Source organism: Lepidochelys kempii, chromosome 22 (genome assembly GCF_965140265.1).
Source record: "Lepidochelys kempii isolate rLepKem1 chromosome 22, rLepKem1.hap2, whole genome shotgun sequence".
NCBI lineage: Eukaryota > Metazoa > Chordata > Testudines > Cheloniidae > Lepidochelys > Lepidochelys kempii.
In genome coordinates, this window is record NC_133277.1 from 4,319,682 (window position 1) to 4,340,873 (window position 21,192).

Below are 21,192 nucleotides of genomic sequence, written 5' to 3' on the forward strand. Positions count from 1 at the left end.
CAAAGACCCAGGAGTCTGGTTTTCAAGCAATTAGCCTCCTATCAGCTTCAAAATTGCCAGCATCCACCAGAGCCCTGACTCTCCTGGGGCCTAGCCAGGTTCTTCCCATCGAGGCTTACTGGCATTCTCTTCTCTAGACATGGCCCATTCTCACCTGCCTTTGCCTCCTGTCACCTGGGATGCGGCTGAGTTCCAGCTGTGGAACCCAGAAAGACTTCTTTAGAGCATAGCTCAGGGGAGGTCGTGGAAGGTCCTTCCCTGGAGCTTGTCAAAAGGAGGCTAGATAGCCGTCTGCCTTGGATGGGTTAGACACAGCAATTCCTGCATTGTGGCAGGGGGTTAGATTAGATGACTCTTGTGGTCCCTAACCCTAATGATGCACTGTCTGTGAATTCTTCTCTCGGTGGGCTGGCTAACTCTAGAGCTTGACGCCAAGCTGAGCAGGTGGCTGGGGTGACGCTGCAGTGTGGGGTGGTGGAAGGGAGACTCGGAAAAGTGGAGGCCATCTCAGTACTCTTAGAAAGGGCCAGGGGTGTAAGGTCCCTGCCTCTGCATGTGAGAAGAAAGTGAGTTTCCCCAGTGTTCCCAGAGCTTGTCCGCTGGCTGGCTGGAGAGATGCTGAGAGCCTGGTGACAAAACTGAGGCTACCAGAAGGGTCTGTCGGGGTGACCGAGTGCTCTTCTGGTCTGGCAGGGGTGTGGAGACACTAGGTCCTCTCCAGCTGCCTCGCCCCAGTGCTGTCCAGGCGTGGTTTGTAGCCTAAGGGTTAGGTCTGGGACGGCACTGTGCATACTGGGAGATAATACTGACTCACCTCCTTAGGGGCCTGGTACAGCTGAACTCACTAGTAGCTGTTTGTAAAGCTGCAAACACACCAGGGCCGCATGAAGTGTTTCAAACTCCACAGTCGATTGGGCCAGCGGTTCCTGGACGCTCCAGCCCAGAGTGTGGTCTACCAGCCAATCGCCGCGGGCCCTTCTCCACTGCAGGTGGGAGCTACCCTTCCCAGCTCGAGGAGGCGTACCCGCACGAGCTGTGGTCGAGCGAGCAGGTGGGGTTAGCCGCGCCCATCCAAGGTGCTAGGGACTTTCAGTGCACTAGCTTGATCACAGCTAGCATGGGTATTTCCACGTCCCGCTTGACGTGTAAATGGCCTCTGTCTGGCAGGCCTCCCCCCTCAGCTACAGGGGAAAGTGTGTGTGTGTTTGGGGGGGGTAACCCCTTCTAATAGGGTGTAGTAGTTGGATATATGGGATGACGTCTCCACAGACCACCAGCAAATGCTCCACAGGTCGCAGTTTAGGAACCATTACTCTATTCCCTCTGCTTCTCAGGCCTGTATTTTCCCGTTAATCCTTTAAATCTTTACCTGTTTCATGCCTCAACCCTCACAGCTGTGACTGGGACAGCAGCGAGGCCTGAGCAGAGACCGTCCCAAAGACGTTTACACTTAGTACAAGAAACTGGAGGTGGCCAGACGACTCCTTCAGGCCCATGCTGCCGACCTGGCTCAGCTCTGGGCCGGGGAGCTGGAGGCAACGGACTCCGTCCCATCGCCCGGTCGCCAGCCACCCAAAAGTCACACGTGTCGTGTCTTATAGCAGGGGGCAGCTGTGTGGTGGGGTGCGGTGATCCCTAGCTATTGAGAGCTGGTGTCCGTTCCAGAACCCTGGGAATGCTCCCTGGTTTCTTTATGCCTGAGAGTATTGCACATAAAGCCAAATTCTCCCCTCGACACTTGCGTAAATCAGGACTAACTCCTCTGAAGCTAAGGGAGTTATTTTGGAGTTACACAGCAGGAACGGAGAGCAGAATCTGGCCCCTTTTACAATTAAAGGGAAACTCTCCTGGGATGGTTTAATCCCAAATATAAATTTCCTTGTTTTTTACAAATCCTTTAACACCCCCTAGGGTCAACTGAACTGTTCTTATGACTTGTATTTATTTATTTCCCAATTCCAGCTAACACAGACTTGTGAGGGTTTGGTTTTTAATGGTGGTTTAGATTTAAAGAGTGGCATTTGCAACCCAGCAATGAGAGGCAGAAAGGACTGAGGATAAATTTTTTTTAAAGATGCCTAAGTGACTTAGGTGCTTAAATGGCATTTACAGAAGTAACTTAGGCACTTAGGGGCAAATTTATGAAGGCAGTAAGGTGCCTAAAGACACAGATAGGTGACTGGATGCTTTTGCAAATCTTACTAGGCACTTAAGTCCCATTGACTTTCAATAACATTTAGGTTCTAAAGTGACTTAGGGGCTTTTGAAAAATTTACCCTTAGTCAGTTCAGTTTGACTTGAGTGATGAAGTACAGGAACCAAAAGCAAACAAATGGTGAAAAGTAAAGTTGAATTTTTTTTCCCACAGGCTGCCTCGGTTTTAATAAACAGGAGCAAGGGAGGATTTTTCATCTAGAATTCATTTTTAATTTTGAATGCAAGATTTTAGGGGCAGGGCTGGTCTCCTTCCGTTTGGGCGGTGCCCTGTCCAATGGGGGCCCTAGATCCTACCATAATAAACATGGCTCAATAGGATAAATGGATCAAGTTCTGCCCTGTTACTTCTCATGAGAAGCAGGGCAGCGCCCCTAGATGTGTCCGCTGTAGCAATAAACCTCTGACCCTTCTGAAGTGTCCCATGGCATCTGACGTGTTTAATGTGAGTCCACAGCTAGGGCAGGCCTGAATCTCCCTCCCAGCCCGCTCCCAAATGCTGCCCAGGAGCCTCTGTGTTCATATAGTGCCTAGCACAATGGGGCCAAAGCCCTGTAATATGAAAGTTAAATGAGAACAATGGGCCAGGCCAGATCCCCACAGCTAAATCAACCTCACACTCTGGCCTATTGGCATGAGATTGTCAAACTGATTCCCATCTTTGCCAAGGGAATGACTGTATCAAATCTGACCCAGCCGGGATCAGCAAGGCCTGCCCTAAGGAGCCTCCATTTTGAAAGCACAGAAGCAGAGTGAAATGGGGGTACGTGCCCTCCCGGAATGGACATGTTTATTTCAAGGCTTCCAAATAACCTGAAAGGACCAGAAGCAGAGGAGCTTGTTACATCTCTTGTATTAATCTTCCAGTTGTGCTACTGGGGTAACACACAAGCGACAGTAAGAGATTGCTCTCTGCTGGCATGCCCCCCTGCTTTGGGAGGGTCTGCTCTGTGACTGTCATACTTAACTCAGATACAGACAGTCCTCCGTTGTGCTGTGTCCAACAACAGTTCCTGGCTCGTGGCAGAGTCCCCTGGTGCATGAGATCCGCTGTGGAGCAGCGGGGCGGGCCCCCGCGCACTGGGTCAGTCCCAAGACACCCTGTAATATGATGGACACTGAACACCGAACGAAATAAGAAAACCCGATTTAACAGCGTCGGTGCGCCTATGTTACACCACCGCCCGTTACGCTTCTGATGCGCTGTCTTAAATGAAGCCACACCCTCTCGTGGTCAGAAAACACGGCTCCGAGTCATGGGATCGCGAGTGGCGGGACGGGCGTGTCGGTGGGTCTGAGATGCAAGCTCCCTGGAGCGTCCCACTGCTGCAAAACAGCGGAAGTCGGAGGAAGGGCGCTGGGAGAAGGCCTCTGAGCCGACTCCCTCATCGGCTTCCCGAGGGAAAGCAGCCCCCGTGGGAGGGCTTGCAGAGGAGAGGAAAGGCGCGGTGTTGGGGAGGGGAAACCAATGGGGTGTAGCAGGTGTGGCCCTGTCATCGAGTGTGGGGAGGCCACCGTGCTGCTAGCCCCTGGGCCGGTGGGGAGCTTCCCCTGTGGCCTGACAGGTGAGGAGAGTTCTTGTTAAGTGAAGTAAGTGCTGAAAGGCCGGAAGGCTCACGTGAGGAGGGGCCATGGGCACAGGGTGGTTCTCGGCCCAAACGAAAAACTCGAGAGGGGCGCACTGAGTGCCACAGGGCTCCCGGCACTCTTCGGGGCACGTGTGGCAGGCGTCTCTGTCCCCAAAGGGGGCACCGAGAAAAATGCCCCGGAAGAGGCTTCCGGTCCCAGGGGGTGGGGACGCTGGGTGGCAAGGCGCGCCCCTTCCCCTCCCCACAGCCCCAGCCTCCAGGTCCAACCTTCCTTGTGGTTTGTGCTTGAATCGGTTTGGTCTCGGCTGCCGTAGTCTCCCACCCCGCAATGGTCCCGCGTTTGACATTGCCCCACGGGGCTAGGAAGGAGACTGCAAGTCTTCCGGGGGGGGGAGAACAGAGCTGCCCAAGACACCCCTCCCTCCCCCAGGCACCCCACAGGAGCCATGGGGTGTCATTTTACTGTGGACAAAAGTGCTTTGGAAAATAAACTCACTAGAACCAGAATAAAGCCTGGGCCAAGATCATTTCTGCAGCTCCCAGCTGCTGGGGGCTCCCCAGCATCCAATGCCTCGGCTCCTGGCCATCCGCCCCCGCCCAGCCCCCACTGTCGGCCACGTCCCAGCCGCTCACACGTGCGTCTGCATTCTCCTCTGCAGGGGCCGGCTGGGGTCTGAGTTCTGGGACGAGGACTGTGAGTGGTGGGAGGAGGAGGCCGAGGCCTTGCTGGCCTTGTCGAACTGGACGTAGCCGTCCTGCTTGCCACTGCTGCTGACGCTGCTGTCGCACTGCGTGTCGAGGAAGGAGCTGCTGTCGCTCATGGAGCCCCGCTGGAACTCCCGCTCGCACAGCTCGATGGAGCTGCTGCCCATGCCCAGCACGAAGCGCTGGCTGTAGTCGTAGAGCCGGTTCTGCCCGCTCAGGGTGGTGTAGATGTTGGTGAAGGACATGCCCGTGGGCACCCGCTGCTTGTTGGCAGGCCTCAGGTCGGGCTGGCAGCCCGAGAGAGAGATGGTGGGGGTGGAGTGGTGGTCCTTGAAGGTGTTCACGCTGTAGTAGCCATTGGTGGGGTCCTTAAGGGAGAGACAAGTTACCGTGACACAGCAGCCCTTTGGGGGTCTGTCAGCAACGTGTGTCAGGCCTGACATGCTCGCTACACCTAACACTGAAATATAAACCCAGAAGGTGGCATTCAGTGTAGCCCTGGGAAACTAATAACTCACTGCTCATTAGTATTCTTGTGTGCTGTGTGTAGAGAGGTATGGATATGTGCTAGAATTATGTCCTTAAAATGTGTTTGGCAAACAAGGCATAAGCCCAGTCTGCCCTAGACAAAGGAGTGGATATTTGCTTCTTTGACCAGGTTGGTTGTTGGGCAGGGACAACGAAGGTACATTTACATAAAAGGTAAACAAAGCCACCAACCCAGTGAGTGGGGCAGATACCCTCTTACCTATAAAGACAGGGGGTCTGCGCCTCAAGTGATAAGCAACTGACGCAGCTGATTGAATGCAATATTACTGTGCCATACAAGTGTATCGAGTAAGGTCTTTTATGAAAACCTGTAATGCAATAGTGATTCAGATCAGTGGCTCTCAACCTTTCCAGACTTCTGTACCCCTTTCAGGAGTCTGATTTGTCTTGTGTACCCCAAGTTTCACCTCACTTAAAAATTACTTGCTTAAAACTCAGACATAAAAATACAAACTTGTCACAGCACACTACTGAAAAATTGCTGACTTTCTCATTTTTACCATATAATTCAGTTGGAATATAAATATTGTACTGACATTTCAATGTATAGTATATAGAGCAGTATAAACACATCATTGTATGACATTCTAGTTTGTACTAATTTTGCTAGTGCTTTTCATGTAGCCTGTTGTAAAACTAGGCAAATATCTAGATGAGTTGTTGTACCCCCTGGAAGACCACTACATAACCCTGGTTGAGACCCACTGCTTTAGATCATTGTGAATTGTCCATATTAACACAGTGTGAGGAATTATGGATGATCACTGCTATTCTTTAAAGTCTGTGACCAAACACAAGGAGAAGCAGGTTTTCTCCAGGCAGGAGGGAAGGCAGCTATCTACCTGTCTGCAATGAAATTAAGCAGTGTGGAATCAAAACAATGGAAGCCCCATTTACATAGGAATCAACGGGGGGATGGGAAGTCAACAGGAAGGGAAGAACAGCCGAGTCAATGAACTTTGGGAAGACAGCCTGGTGTCTATAGCCCTGCAGGAGAGATGCTTGATCTGGGTTTATTTTTCAAAGGTTACTGGACTATAAAGAGAAAGGGGAGCGAACCCCATAGCTGTCCATCACATGGGGGATTAAAGGGACTGGAGCTCTTGAAATCACAGAATGTTGAGTCCTTCAGCCAGGAAGGTTGATATCTCTGGGAAATGAATATAGGTGAGAGGCTGCTCAAGCACAGATTGTCACTTGCTAAAGTGAAGTTTTAGAAGTGTATTTTTACTTTTGTTTGTGTGTAAGCCTTTCTATCTTTACTCTTTCTATTTGATAGCACTTACGCTGATGGCTTCTTGTTCATTTTACTTTTACTATATAGCAATTCAGGGCTGTGATTGAAATAAGAGTGTCTGTCAACCCCCTGGGAACTTAATGAGCTGTCATGTAGTCTCTTTACAGGAGCAAAGAACTTAATAAGGTTCTGTGAGTGCTATAGTCAGGTGGCCTGGACGCTGCAGGGCAGATGGTTTGGGGGAAATTTGGGAGCAAGTGGGTGTTAGGCTGCAAAAAGTAACTGGCTGGTGGAAGCCAGGGTGTGACCTCCATGCTTGTGGGCTGGCTGTTGATGTCAGCGCTGTGCATAACATTGACGGCACCCAGAATTGTAGGGCAGGCGTGACACAATCCCTTACTGGTCTCGGCTGACTAGTTCCCAATGTATAACTGGGACACGGAGCACTGGGGAACCTCATGATCACTGACCCCCGCTGTCCTGGGCCCCTTCCATCCAATGACCTTTTGGCTTGAGATTTCCTCTGGAATCGAGTATCCGCTCCATTTCCTCCCCTGCGTATTTCAGTACCTAACTCCTATTGAAACCAAAGGGAGTGAGGCACCTAAATACCTTTGAGGATCTGGCCCTACCTTACTTGATTTATACTGTTTCAAAATGAAGCGTTTCTAGGGCTGCGTCTGATAGATTTATGGAAAGACCAATCACAGAGGACACGGGCTGTGAGCTGGAATCTTGTGACCAGTCACTGCTCTTGGTGCTTTGGGGGAACATGGCAAAGGTCCTGTGTGCACTACACCATGGCCCCAGGTCAGGGACAACTGTTCTGTACCTGGGCCCCCAGGCAGGTTCTGACTTGTGGGCCCTTGGCAGGCTCATCCTGCTGCTCTAGGACCTGTAGTCTGTTTTGACGGTGCCACCATTCCACTGAGACCTGCCAAACTCACGGCACACCAGCCAGGGAACAGCTGGCAGACACTGCTGACCTGGATCAGCTGTAGCTGGGGAACTGGAGGCAATGGGGTTCCACGTCCCATTCCCTGTTCCCTGAGCCATCCAGAAGTCCCAAAGGAATCCAGTGCTTGTGAGGATGGGGTGGGAGGGAGTGTTTGGTAGCTTTGCTGCTCGTATCCTTCAGATGACTTCCCTGCAAGAAGCTGCAGCTGGCCTGGCCCCAAGCTCATGCAGGTGCAGGTTCTGCTCCCGCTGCCTTGTGATGCAAGGGTCTCTGCCGAAAGTCCCCACTGGCTTTTGCTGCTGCCTCTGTCCTTATGGAGCTATGTTCCCCTTCAGCAGCCAGATAGAGAGGGCTCAGGGAACCAACAAGGGCTGAGACAGCTGCGTGCTGGAGAGATGAAGACTACTTCTCTGTTGCTATGGAAACAGCTCGGCTAAATATGATACCTTACTTAGTTATTTCCCCACTCCCAGAAGACAAGGGCAATGAGCCCCTTCCCTGGGGGGTGCTGTCACGCCAAGAGGGTATCAGGCCAAGGGCCTGGGAGTTGAAAGGCCCAAGCTGGTTTTCAGAGGTGCCGCGCCCCTGTGGCTCTCACGTGCGGCACCAGGCTGTGGGAGCCTCTTCGTGTCTCGGAGAGACCAGTGCATTGTGACCAGCATGGGACAGGGAGGCTGGGGAAGGGGCGACCAGGGGACACATTACCCATTCTCGCCCTCAAATAAACAGTGGGACCAGCATGTGGGAGAGCTTCTCACCCACTTTGCAGACCCCAGGCCTGTTCCTGGGTTACAATGAGTTTTGGGGACATTGGAATACCCCTTCCCTCCCCCTCATCCCCGCACCTCCAAAAGTCACTGCAAATAGTGTTTCTAACTAAACTGCCTCTGGTTGCTCCCCTCCCACTGGGCCTCTCTCTCCTTTGCCCTGAGGCTGCATTAGACTGTTCTGCCAGAGGGGCCTGAACACCTACTTTAAGTCCGCTTCGTGCTGCCAGAGCGGAGCAAAGGGATCTTAGTATAAATGAGACTCAGGCCCTAATTCTCCAGCCTCAACTCCCATGCCTCCTGGCTTGGGTCTCTGACTGTATTTACACCCCCTGCACTGAAGACCTGGGGGACAAGAGGAGGGAGAAGTTTCTTGGAGGCCATGCCACGAGCAGGTGTGAATCAAGGAGGGGAACGGGACTAACCCATCTTCCCAGCCCGGGGGGAGTGTGTGTGTGTGGGGGGGGGGCAGGGAGGGGGTTGGCTGCAGCCTGACGCTGCTGCAGAAGAGAGTCATGGCCTCTGCTTTGGAAGGCCGAGTCAGCGGGCAGGTGTGCGAAGGCGAAAGCTCTTCCACAGCCGGCCTTGCAAAGAGAACGGCTGGGGCACCTCCCGCAGAACACCCGCTGGGAGGCTGGGGTTTGTCCACGCTGACGGGCAGCAGCCCGATCTGCTGCAGCCTGGCGTGGCTGCATGTGGACGGGAAGGTGGCAGTACACATGACTGATGTCACCCCGGGGTGTGGGTAAGCCGCCTCCCTAAGCGCCGGTGTGGACAGCACTGTGTCAGCAGGAGAGCTGCTTCTGCCACGGTAGCTACTGCCCTGGGTGGAGGCGGTCTCATTGTGCCGATGGGAGAACGCTCTCCCGCCGTCGGTACAGAGCGTCTTCACCAGCCGTGCTACAGCAGGGTCGCTTCTCGTGTAGCCTAGCCCCGTGGCGCGTCTGGTGGAGGTGGCTGCTTCCAGCCGATGGGGCCAGGTTCGCAAGTGTTCGGCACTCCCAGCTGGGGCCCGACTTCCAAAGGAGCGCTCCTCCCAGTGTGCCAAGCTCTTTGGATAAGCTGGCGGTGCGTGCCTGGGAGGTGTGCAGCGCACAACCCTCTGTGCATGCGGTGAGTGCTGAGAGGCTTGTGCGACGTGTGGGTGAGTCCAGAGGAACGAGCGGATGCTATCAACCTGCCTATTGCGTCTCGTATTGCAGCTGCTCCCTGGGAGCTGGGCTCTGAAATGTCGCTTCTCGTGGCTGCTGCCTGAAGCAGTAGGGCCTAGTGGGCAGGGTACTGGGTTGGCCGTCAGCAAACATCCGTTCTATTTCTGGCTGTGCCTGGGAGCTTGGAGAAGTGTCTGCCTGTCCTTGTTTCCCTTCTGTCTTGTCTGTTCACACTGTAAGCTCTTCGGGTCAGAGACTGCCTCCGCCTAGGTGTTTGTGTGGCACCTGATATCAGTTGGCATGTCTAGGGGCTACTGCAAGTCACGCATGATACTAAGGGGTTCAGGTGCCTGAGGCTGGAGCCAGGCCGCTGCTCACCTTCAGGTTCTGGAACTCCTTCTCCTCCTCCTTGAGCACCTCCAGCTGCTTGAGGACAGAATCCTGCTGGAACTCACCTCTGTCCATCTGCAAAACGAGACCAAGTCCCCGTGAGTTTGAGGGTGGGGCCTCAGTGGATCTAGCCCTCAGTGCAGTGCCCAGAGGGCTGAGTTACACCACAAACCTTCCCAGCTCTGGGCACATGCTCCCTCACCTGCACGTGGAGCAATATCACCTGCACCCTGGGCTGTTCCCTCTCTCACCCCCCAGGTAGGGAGCTTCCCCAAATGTCCCCCAACCTCCTAGAGGAGGCAGCACTGGCTGCAAGAGATCAGAGCATACTCACCCGCGTGACACTCCCTTCTGTGCTACCAGCAGGGGAGGTTTTGCTGCTCATCCCATCCAGGGTCTGCTCCCCTCGGGGGAAGGGCGCAAGTATCTGCTGTGCCTCCACCCAGCCTTTCCTCCCGCTCTTTGGGCAAGGTCTTAGAGTGACCAGATGTCCCAATTTTATAGGGACAGTCCCCATTTTTGGGTCTTTTTCTCACATAGGCTCCTATTATCCCCCACCCCCGTCCTGATTTTTTGCATTTGCTGTCTGGTCACCCTACCAGGTCTCCAAGCAGGCTGCTGGGCAGAACCAGGACTAGGACCCAGAGCCTCACAGTTCCAGTGCAGTGCTCCAGCCAGCAGGCCCCACTGGCTTCCGCACGTGTGTGCGAGGGAGGGAGGGAGGTGTCACCCCCAGTTTGCAAGCCGGGAGCCGAGGCACAGGCTAGATGACAGGACTTGTACAGCGCCACACAGTGTCTGAACCAGGAACTGACTCGAGGTGGCTTGAGCCAATCCAACCTCTCGCCACTCGTGCACCCCCTGCTACCCGCTCTGGGCTGCAGCGACACAGGCAGGCAGCTGGGCAGTGGCTGAGCGTGTCCACCTTGCAGTGCCAAATGCAGCGGGATCTGGTAGCTGAGCCGGGAGAGCAGTTCCAGTTGCTGAGTGAGCGGGTGGACGCTTATACCCTGTTCAGGTCTCTAGCAAGACCATCTCAAACCCAGGAGCAGGTATAATTCCAGCCAGAGGGGCAGGTGTGTGCTGATTCCTACTGACACCAGCAAGAGCGTCGTTCCCAGTACCATAACTGTGGTTCATTATCCATCTTGAATGACTCATGAGTAAGGATCCGATTCGGTCATGGATTCTGTGACTTTAATGGGCCTCCGTGACTTCTTTGGCTTCAGCCTGAGGCAGCGGCAGGGCTGGAGCAGCAGTCAGCCCCTGCTCAGGAGCAGCTCCTGGGGTCGGGTCAGCCCCCGGGGCCGCCGGAGCAATGGCCATGGGGGCTGGCGGCCAGCCCCCGCTGCAGGAGCCGTGGTGGAGCTGGAGCAGTGGCCAGCAGTCAGCCCCTGTCAGGGCTCCAACTGTTAGCCCCATCCCCAGGGTATTTTTAGTAAAAGTCAAGGACAGGTCATGGGCTTCCGTGGATTTTTGTTTATTGCCCACGACCTGTCTCTGACTTTTACTAAAAATGCCAGTGACAAAAATCTTAACCTTACTCATGAGTCTTCATGACTCAGTCTATGCATTGCTCCAGGCACAGAGGAGTGAGGAATTCTCCTGACTTTGAACCTCATTAATAACAGATAGTGGGGTAAGCAGCAAATGCCTTTGGCATAGAGCCCAGTAGGGCTGAGCTTAGGAAGAGAGAGAGGCTGATTTATCTGAAAGCACCAAGTTATCAGACAGCTGATAATTCCCCCCCCACCCCCCCCCGTTGTTTCTGTGCTCTTGAGAAAGGCCATGGAGGAGGCCTCTAAATGGCACAGGCAGGGCAGGAGATTTCTAATGGCCGGACATGGCTCCTTGCATGGCTTAGTCCAAAACAATGATGGTCAGGGACTGCAGATGGCTGGCAGCACTGTCCCAATCTGACCCAGCAATGCAGCCCCAAGACTGGGTGGTCTTTGGTTGAGTAGCTAAGGGGACCCTGCCCAGACTGATGGGCCTGGAATTTGATCTGCTCCTGTCGACCCCATCACTCAGCTCAAGATCTAACTTCAAAACATAGGCTTCAACACAAGTCTTTTAAAAGGAGAGAAAACTCTGGGTGCCCCGGTGCTAACAAAGCAGCACATACAACCTGGAAGTCAAAACAGACCCTACAAAAACAAACCGCTGTGTGTAGCCCTGACGAAGGCCCAGAGAGGGGAATTGATGTCCCCAAGGTCACCCAGCAGGTCAGTGGCTGAGCTGGGGACTCAAACCCAGCTCCTCTGGGCGTAAGTCAGCGCCCCTGCAAGCAGACCATGCTGCTTCCCCTGAGTGACAGGGAAATGGCTCTTTGCTTCCCACTCTTTTCCCACCCAGGGGCTAACGGTTAAATTAATGACAGTGGCCTGTGGCTGGCTTTGCTTTTGCAAAGATTGGAAGGCAGCGTACCTCCTCGCTAATCTGAATTTGGCTGCCAACAGCGTTTCAAAATCCCAGGTTGGTTTTGGTCTTTTCTTAGTGCTGTAATTAACTCCAAAGCCTGTGATTTTTCTGACTCCGGCTCCTCTCGAAGGTTGGAATCCCAGAGGCTTTACTGAGCCCGTCTTTGACAGCTTACGGCTGACTTTCCAAAGTACCATGGGGGGAAGGTCGATGGGACAGATTTTTTTTTTAAAAAAAACATCCCCCTTGCTTGCTCCAAGATTTCCTGACCCTCTCCACCCCGTCCCAAGACAGGCACCCCTGTCAGAGAGAGACATGAGGAATCTGAGTCTCTTTTCCCAGCCTCACTTGGTTTTCTTTGAAGACTGGCTGGGGCAAGGTACGCATTAATTAGAATATGGCTCTAATTACCCTTCCCTCAGAAAGGTGGGTCTGAATAATTATCCACCACTTTCCCGGCTGCCTTTTATCTTCAGAGAAATTGATTTAGTCTCTACAGTCTTCACATTTTCTCTTTGCGGCTGTAGTCCAGACCTTCTGTTGGACTTACTGCCACTCAGTGCCTAATCTAATCACAATTGGAAATCTACATTAAAGTGCTGATTATTACCTGACTTCTTCTGCTTCTTTTGCTGGTAAGTGGTAGTGGAAATTTACCCTGCAGCACTTTCTGCTGATCTCTGAAAAGCCTTTGATATGGCCATTTAATGCAATAAATTAAGGTACTTGAGTTTTGCTGGAAAAAAGCCTGTAACCTCCATTGATTTACCAGGGTAAATACATGTGTCACAAAGGATTAAATTCAGGGCAGATAAAATACCAAAAGGAGGAATGCTCGCTCTATGGGCTGCATGGCGGTTTTAGTGCCATCTTAAATTCTTACGTTAAATTGAAGGGATGCTGTTAGGACTGTTAGACTCCACATTCAGAGCCTGTTTGTGAGTACAGCTTTATAAACCTCCTCGAAATGTTTCATGTTTTTCTGCCATTTCAGAAAGTGCAGGGTTTAGTTTTCTTTTATTTGTGAGGCTTAGCCATTCTCCTGCAGTGTCTGTAACCAAAGACTGCTAGTGTAGGAGAGACATGCAAATGCAACGGATGATACGATGAAACTTCCTAGTCAAGCTACACTGGCCCACCTGCAAACAAACCGCATAGGTGGTGAATTGCAAACCAGACTGAAAACAACAAGAAACTTTTCCATATTAAGAAGCAGAGGCACCATTCGTAACACACGTTTGGGGGTTCTTTTAAATAAATGGCAGTAGTTCTCAAACTGGTTTCTGGACTGTTGCAATGCACTTTGTGTATGATTTTACCCTGTAGTGGCTGCTCAAAGAGAGGGTAAGGGACCTTCTAGTGCTACCAGTTATGGGAGCGTTTCTTCAGCTCATGTGGTAGGGGAACAGAAGGACTAGCGAGCTGCTCTTATGCGTGTGTAAGTAATGTAATAACGGCGCTGCCTGCATGCCTGCAGTGTATTGACTCTTCACCCTCCATGGAGCCCTTTCATTCTGAGACTCAGTGGCTGCGAGAGGAACAGGGGTGTTGTCTGATGATCTCTCCCCTGTGAAGTGGCTGGCAAACTGAACAGGCTGGAGACCTCCTGATATAGAAGAGCTACCTTGAACAGAGGACTGGGTGGGACCTCTAGGTCAATGAGTCCCATCCCCTGCTATCACAGGCAGCCCGATCATGGGATCCCGTTCAGATACTCATCAAGTGCCATCTTAAAACTAGTAGGGTGTTTGACCCTCACTGCCCCCATTGGGAGGCTGTTCTAGAACCAAAGTCCTCTGATGGTTAGTGATTGTCTAATTTCCAGCTTGCATTGGCGTTTGCTTGCACGTGATGGTGTTAAGGTGCCATGTGGAATGTGGACTGCAGCATCTTGCCCAGTGGCTTCGAGGCAGCTGTGGATGGTGCTGGGCAGGAATTCATGCTGCCCTGCTCAGCCTGGCCTGGAGGAGCTTGGCGGCACGGGCATCCGCACAGGGCAAGGAGGAAGGCGATGGGTGTTGCATTGCTATGTGAGTACCTCCTGCAGGCCGATTGGAGAGGGAGTGCAGCCATCGGACATGGCTCTCCTGAGCTGTAGCACTGTTCTGAGCCAGGCAGGGGGTGTCCCAGAGTTGCGAATATAAAGAATACAGTCACTTGGCTGAAGAGTGATGCCGGGGCAGGAATCAGCATTATTTCCCGCAGATCCATACGCACAGCCGACTCGGCCCCAGGTGGAGACTGTAGTCTGCAATGTGCAGGAGTTAGACTAGATGATCATGATGGTCCCTTCTGGCCTTAACTTCTAGGAGACTCTTGGCTTCACTGGTGTGAAACCTGCTTACGCCAATGCTTAGGTTGAGGCAGGGTTTTGTCTGCCCCCTTACTGCCGCCTGCAGACACACTGTGGAGGGAATCGTAGCTGAGCTGGTTAACCAGGGAAGGGAAAGTGATGAGACAAACTAATATTCATTGCAGGCTCCTCAGAGAGGACTTAGAATATCAGGGTTGGAAGGGACCTCAGGAGGTATCTAGTCCAACCCCCTGCTCAAAGCAGGACCAATCCCCAATTTTTGCCCCAGATCCTAAATGGCCCCCTCAAGGATTGAACTCACGATCCTGGGTTTAGCAGGCCAATGCTCAAACCACTGAGCTATCCCTCCCCCAAGCAACAGACTGTGAAATCTCCAACCCTAGCCCAAATGATGATAACGCTTTGTCATTCTCTGCTGCTTTCCATCTGACCTGCTTCTTCTCCTGGATTCCCTGTTCTTCCCTGGGGGCTGCGCTGTGCCGTGGCGGGAGGGCGTGTGAGTTCCATTGACCCTCAGAGCTGTGCTGTGGGGAGCTCGAACTCCTTGTAGGGCTACCTGCATTGGACAGCCCAAAGGGTAGGGGCCAGATGGAGTACCGTCCACTGGCCCTCCAGGGTGGGGGTTGAGAGCTAGAACAACTACCTATCCTCGTGAAACCGTGACCTTTATTGAAACACAACAAGGGAGCCATTCTGGCAAAGAGCACAGTTGTCCGGGAGGGTGAAGTCTTGTTCATACGCTGAGTGATGTCTGACCGTACGGGAAGGATTTAGAAACAGATTTATTACCTGTACTGAGGTAGCATCTCGGAGCCCACATCACGGACTAGGACCCCACTGGGCAAGGCGCTGTACAAACGGAGCAAAAAGACATGCCCTGCCCCGAAGTCGTGCTTTACTGATTGGGTAGGCCATACCACCCTGGGAGGGAGTGGGTGAATATTATCAACCAGAGGGGTAAACTGAGGCACCGAGTTGAGTGACTTCCCAAGTTCACTGTGATTTCATGACAGGACTGGGGGTACACATAGGCATCCTAGTGTCCAGTTCCCCTCACTTCCTTCTTATGAAACAGTCCCCTTTACTCTTCTTCCAGGGGTTGATGTGGTCTTGGGGCCAGAGTCCTAACAGTGAGGCTTAGTCAGCTGACAAAATGCTCAAAGTCCGATTCTGTGCCATGTCGTCCACATTAATTACAGAGAGGTGGCTCTTCACTCTAGTCTGGTAATATTACCTGTTAGCTGCTGTGACTTCCTAGTGCTGCGAGGGGGCAGTGCATCCCCATTAGCTGAGAGCCGCTTGGGGGTGGGTGTGTGTGAGACCGAGTGAGAGCCCCATGACCGAGATGAGGGTTGGCACCATAAAGGAGCAGTTCATAAAGCAAATTCACATCAGCTAATTTATAAGTCCTGAATTAAGCCAGTCATTAACATGACCTTTATTAACGTTTACACTGTGGCTCAGTTCGGTATAATCTCACTTCATCATTAGCAGGCGGGGGAAATTCATTTGCTTTCCTTTCTCTCTCTCTCTCATCCGACGGCAAATAGGTGGTTCTGTGATTCCTGCCTGGGCCCTGGTGCAAAGCGATGCCCTGCCCCAGACCAGAAGCACAGCCGGGCTAGCTCCCAACTGAGAAAATGAATGTTGTAAGGTGCTGAATTGACAGCCCTGGAGCAAGGAGTCCTCCGTTTAGCCACAGAGCAAACCTGGGGTGGGCAGGGAATGCATGGATGGAATGGGCCAAGGAGACAGAACTCGGGCCCCTAGATTCCTATCCCCTCCCTGGGCAGGGCTGGCAGCTGTTGGGGGCTGCAGGAAGGAAGCTTGCCAGGCTATGCTTTGATGGCAGGAATCAATGACGCCCGTCCCCCTCTTTTAACTGAACCGTTCTGATTTCTTTTCCGTCTGCTACTGCACAGACTGGAGAAGGACAGAGCCAGTGTGAACAGCCCCCGGATTGCTGCATGCATATCAAACACCATCCAGAGCGACGGTGTATAAATAGCATGTTAACGAGGAGGCACTTAGTTTAAACAGGTGGGTACATGTATCAATACATGGAGTGGGGCTAGACGTTGACTTCATTCCTACGATTCATGGGAATTATTCATGCACGTATGGGGGGTGGGGTGAGGGATGGAGGTGTGGTGAAGGGGAATGAGAGAGAGAGATGGTCTGAGCACAGGCTTGGGAGCCAGGAACTCCTCAATTCCAGTTTTAGCTTTGGCACTGAGGACTGGCTGTTCAGATTTGGGATTTACCGTCTCTTCCTTGGTTTCCCCACCTGTAAAATGGCGATCACACTGCTCACCTACCTACTTGGCCCAAAGATGCTGGAAGCATTAAGGCTTGTAAAGCACATGGAAGGAGTGTGGTGTAGTGGTGAAAGCATAGGACTGGCGGTGAGTCACGTGTCCTCTCTGTGTCCCTGTTTGCCCATCTGTCAATGAGGGGCTAATATTTCCTATCCCAGGGGTGGGGGTGGGGGTTGGTTAATGGGCTGATATTTGGAAAGCCCCTGGGATCCTCAATGAAAGGAGCTATCTGAGCAGTATGTTAGTCTTATGAGGCTGGAAAGTGCTAGCTTACTTGACTTACTGCGTCGTCAAGGAGAGACGAGACATGGGGCCAAGGACAGAAATATCTGCATTAAGTGCTGGCAAAAACATTGATGTTACCATTTATATCGAAGAAATGTCATGAAAAGCATAGAAAGGAATAAAGCTGGAGCAGTGCCCATGGGCAGAGGCTTTCTACTGGCACATTAAGGCACCAACCTCATCCCTGGCATGACTCCACTGAGTCTGGTGGCGTTACCTCTTGGGGGCACTTGGGCAGAGAGGTTTTGTGCTGAACGCCAGGTGCGTCAAATGGAGAGGTGACCTAGGTAGTTCATCGTCCGCATCCATGAGCGGGTGGAATGCAGGCCTGGCTTATGCTCAGAGATAGCCCTGAGACATATTTGGTAGGGTTCTCTCCCCCTCCCCCCGAACGGAATTATTTGACAAATTTCAGAGTAACAGCCGTGTTCATGCATCCGATGAAGTGAGCTGTAGCCCACGAAAGCTCATGCTCAAATAAATTGGTTAGTCTCTAAGGTGCCACAAGTCCTCCTTTCCTATTTGACAAATGTGGATTTTAATTATTTGCTCAGCTTTTTTAGAGATCCCACAGTCCTTTTCATTGTGAAGAGATGGGAATCAAGTGTACCAGGTTCTGCACCAACCACCCTGGATTGTGCAGGATGTTGGGGTAGTAGGGGACAGGTCGTGGGCATGTGGTTTCCTTGGGAATTATAGGAACCCCCAAGGCTGCTCTAGCTTACACTGGGGTTGAGAATGGTATAGATCAGGCCACAGAATTGGTAGCCAGAACTGGTTCTCTGACAGGCCTCTGATCTCCTGCATCAAGTGGATCTCAGTGCAGGGCAGAATCTGGGCCAGAATATTATGGCCTCTCAATGCCTCTCTTTCTGCATTGGGAGACACTAGCCAAGCCAGTGGGAGTCCACAGGGTCCATGCTGTGGTATTGAGGCCTATGCCTTTAAGGGCTGAGCTCCCAGACAGAGTGTCTGGGCTGAGTGCTGTGAAGTTCTTGTGATGCACAGCTAGTTGAAAGCAGATACAGAATAAAGCAGATAATACTTAGCCATGCCTTGAGTGTGGGAGACTGGCCTAGAAGACCTCTCGAGGTCCCTTCCAGTCCTACACTTCTATGATACTCACCCCCAAGCGTAGACTGGGGCAAGCCAGGATTTGCAGTGTTTCCAGGCATGCATTGTTCCAATGGGCTGACTCAACCAAGGACAGCGTAGGCCGGGAAGATCGAGCCCCCTTCCAAACCCTAATGATGACCCCTGTGAGTCGAGGGTGGGGGCACAGCTCTGGCTGCAGTGTTAGCCCTGGGAGGTGGGTAAAAACAGGGCTTCAGCTTGCAGGGCTGGCAGGCTGGAAATCACACTCAGGACGGACTCCTTTGTCTGTAGCTGTCTCACTCCTGCACCGACCATGTGCTGGGACCCGAGAGAGCTCATGATCTAAGCAAGCCCAGCCCAGCCGAGATAGGTCCACGGGACAGAAGGAGCTAGGATGTGCTTTTTAATAGCTAATATTTTATCCTTGGCGCTCTCCTGGGTGGCAGTGAGGGAAAGCTTTGACGAGCAGCGCTACGGGGCGCTAATGCCCTAGCTGGACTCACAGCCCTCTGTTGCTCCCAGGACCAGGAGAAGAGCTTTCTCTGCGAGCCGACGAGGGGGAGTTTTGCTCTGTTAGTTAAATACACACTTTCTGTGTGTTCCAGCTCTCTGCCAGTGTCTGGCCCTGGGTTCCTGGCCACCATATGGACTAAGATACCAATATGCTTTTGTCCTTTGGTCATGCTGTTGTCACGCAGATGGCTGGTGATAAAGCTACCCACAGACCTGTTAAAGCTGAGTGGCTGCCATGAACTTATTGCCTGGACTGCTGAATTCAAGGACATATCCGGATCTTGGGAACACTAAGACAGTCCCTAATTCTGCCTGGCAGCGCTGTCTGCCAGCATCCATTGTCTGTCGTTCTCGGGACTAGTTATGGCTGCACAGGGAGCCATCCGGAGACCCATCCCACGGCCAAGGGAACAGTTGCAGTTTGAGGCGGCTGTTGATTTTCCCCTTCCAGCTTGGATGCCTCTGCTGTTGGTTGGCTCTGTTTTGGTAGAGAAATTTACAGCTCTTGGCTGAACCAAGCCTAGTCCTTCAGGGTGTCAGCTCAGAGAGAGAGGACTTAGCCAGGTGCATTGTGGGAGAGGTTTTGGACTGGCTGCTGCTGGAAGCAGAATACCCCATGAAATGGCTGGTGCTCCTCTGAGAGGGAGGCAGGCATGTCATTGCCACCAAGGCAACCACTGAGAGGAGCCAGTGTAGGTCCAAACGGAGCCTGGGCAGGAGTAGGAGGAGAAGGGGCAAAGAGCCATCCCCTCCCATTGGGTCCCTGTGCTGATGCCAGGTGGGTAGCACGGACACTGTTCCAGAGGTGGGGAGGGACAGGGTATGAGTGGCGACGCCCTCCGGTTGAGTTAGCACCTGATGAGCATTCACCTAAGGAGCTGTACGCCGGAAGCCATTTGCAGAGCACCATCATTCACAGGCTCCTCCTACCAAAGCCAGACACCAGGTTCCATGTTTTCCATTTGTTAACCGTTTACACACATTGTACACAAACAACGTTAAAAGAACATTTTTAAGGCTGCAAAGCCAAGCGCTCAGAAGTTAGAAAATGCTAGAATTAAGGTGGCCTGGGTGACTTTCATTTGTCCCCCTTGCGCCTATACACCATCATGATAGGACACGGCCTCATACTATTTCCCACACTTCCCACTCTCAGTCACAGGCTTCCACTCCCCCTCATTTCCCACGCCTGCTTCCAGTCTCAGTCTCTCCCCAGCCGAACTCTCTGGCTCTGCCTCCAGTCCCATTCTTCCCATTCTCCCCCGGTCCAGCTCTTGTCTCTCTGCATTCAAATCCGGCAGCTTTCTTGGCTCAGTTGGGGGGATCACTGAGTGCACAGGTTCCCCGCTCTCCGTTCTGGTGTCTGGATCCAGCCTGTAGCACCCCATAGCTACAATTGTATGGAACATCCTGCTTAGCACCAGGATGGAGCATTCTCAGTGCAAAGGGAAACATCAGCAATTTTAACTCTGAAGCTTGAGCAAGTATCTATGGAGCATGTGCGAACTGCACTATTTCAAAGGCTTATAATTTGGGTGGATTTTCACAGTGATGGCAAAAGGCCCATCCCTGACACCAAAGCCACCCCCTTCTGCCAAATTTCCAGTCCCTGCTCCAAAGCATGAGGGCAATAGCACTGCCCAAAGGAAAGATTGCCAGAATTTTTTTAACATGGGCCAAACAACATATGGCTTGGGAAACGTCAGGCCAAATGGTAAAGTTTGGCAAAGTTTTTGCCACTGAAAATAGCATCTTATAATGGGAAGTGTCAGCAACTTTAATAAGCACTTGTGCTGGGGCTGTTCACTGCACACCCGCCCTGAAGGGGTTAAAGTTGCTCAGAAGGGGCCAATTAACTTTACAGGCTGCACCTGGGGGAGAGCCAGGGCCTGATGAAGGTTAATTGATGATGAAGCCCAGCTGGGCAGGAAGCCAGGCAGATGAGAGCAGAAGGGGGCTGCAGGGAGAGACTAGGCACAGAGAAGTGGGAAGCGAAAGCCCTGGGATCCTGTTTTTGATGGAAAAGGTTTATCCAGAGGAGTTTCAGGGAAGGAATCCCCAGGAGAGATCAGCAAGGGTTGAGACAGTGTAGACTTTGGCTACTGATTATAGGGTCCCTGGGCTGGAACCCGGAGAGGGTGCAGGGCCCGGGTTCCCCTAGCAGCCGCTGGGAAGGGGCTCAGGACTGTTGAAGGTGACAGCTGGACAGTTGGTCTGGCAAGATATTGATACCCTGGAAGGGGAAAACAATATAGTGACCTGCCTGGAGGGCTGAGTCCTGAAGTCCTGGAGAGCGCGAGGGGCCACAGCCCCTGAGACTTGAAAGCCACAGCCCTGCTTCCTGTCTATTAATCTGACATATCATTACTATTGTATCAGCTCACCTCGCAATACCTCTGTGCGGCAGGGCTGTGGCGTTATTCCCCCTTTCATAGGTGATGCTGTGTGACTTGCCCAAAGTCACGCATGCAGCATGGGCTGGAACAGGAAGCTGAACCCAGGTTTCCATGGTAGTGCCTTAACCACTGGGCCTTCCTGCCTCTTTCCTAGCCTGCCTGACTTGTGCAGTCTAATCCTGTGCATGCTGAAGGATTCATTCATTTAATGCTGCAAAATGAAGCCGCTTTCATCTGGGGTGTTAAATTCAACCGACCGGATATTAAATTCTTTGGCTTCATTATTGAAG

General features: G+C 52.4%; 1 protein-coding gene across 3 annotated transcripts in view; it reads right to left on the minus strand.

The window, feature by feature from the left end:
• Positions 1–3,051: 3,051 nt before the first annotated feature.
• KIRREL3 (kirre like nephrin family adhesion molecule 3) overlaps positions 3,052–21,192 on the minus strand; it is a 727,360-nt gene continuing 709,219 nt past the window's right edge. For 2 of the 3 annotated variants that reach the window (XM_073320928.1, XM_073320926.1), the window contains 2 exons: positions 9,549–9,635; positions 4,194–4,876 (listed from right to left, as the gene is read on the minus strand). In XM_073320928.1, coding sequence (XP_073177029.1) covers positions 4,433–4,876; positions 9,549–9,635 — 531 coding nt within the window. In that variant the 3' untranslated portion in view covers positions 4,194–4,432. Of the gene's footprint in view, positions 3,316–4,193; positions 4,877–9,548; positions 9,636–21,192 lie in introns of those variants that run through there. The other variant, XM_073320929.1, reaches the window with a different exon arrangement.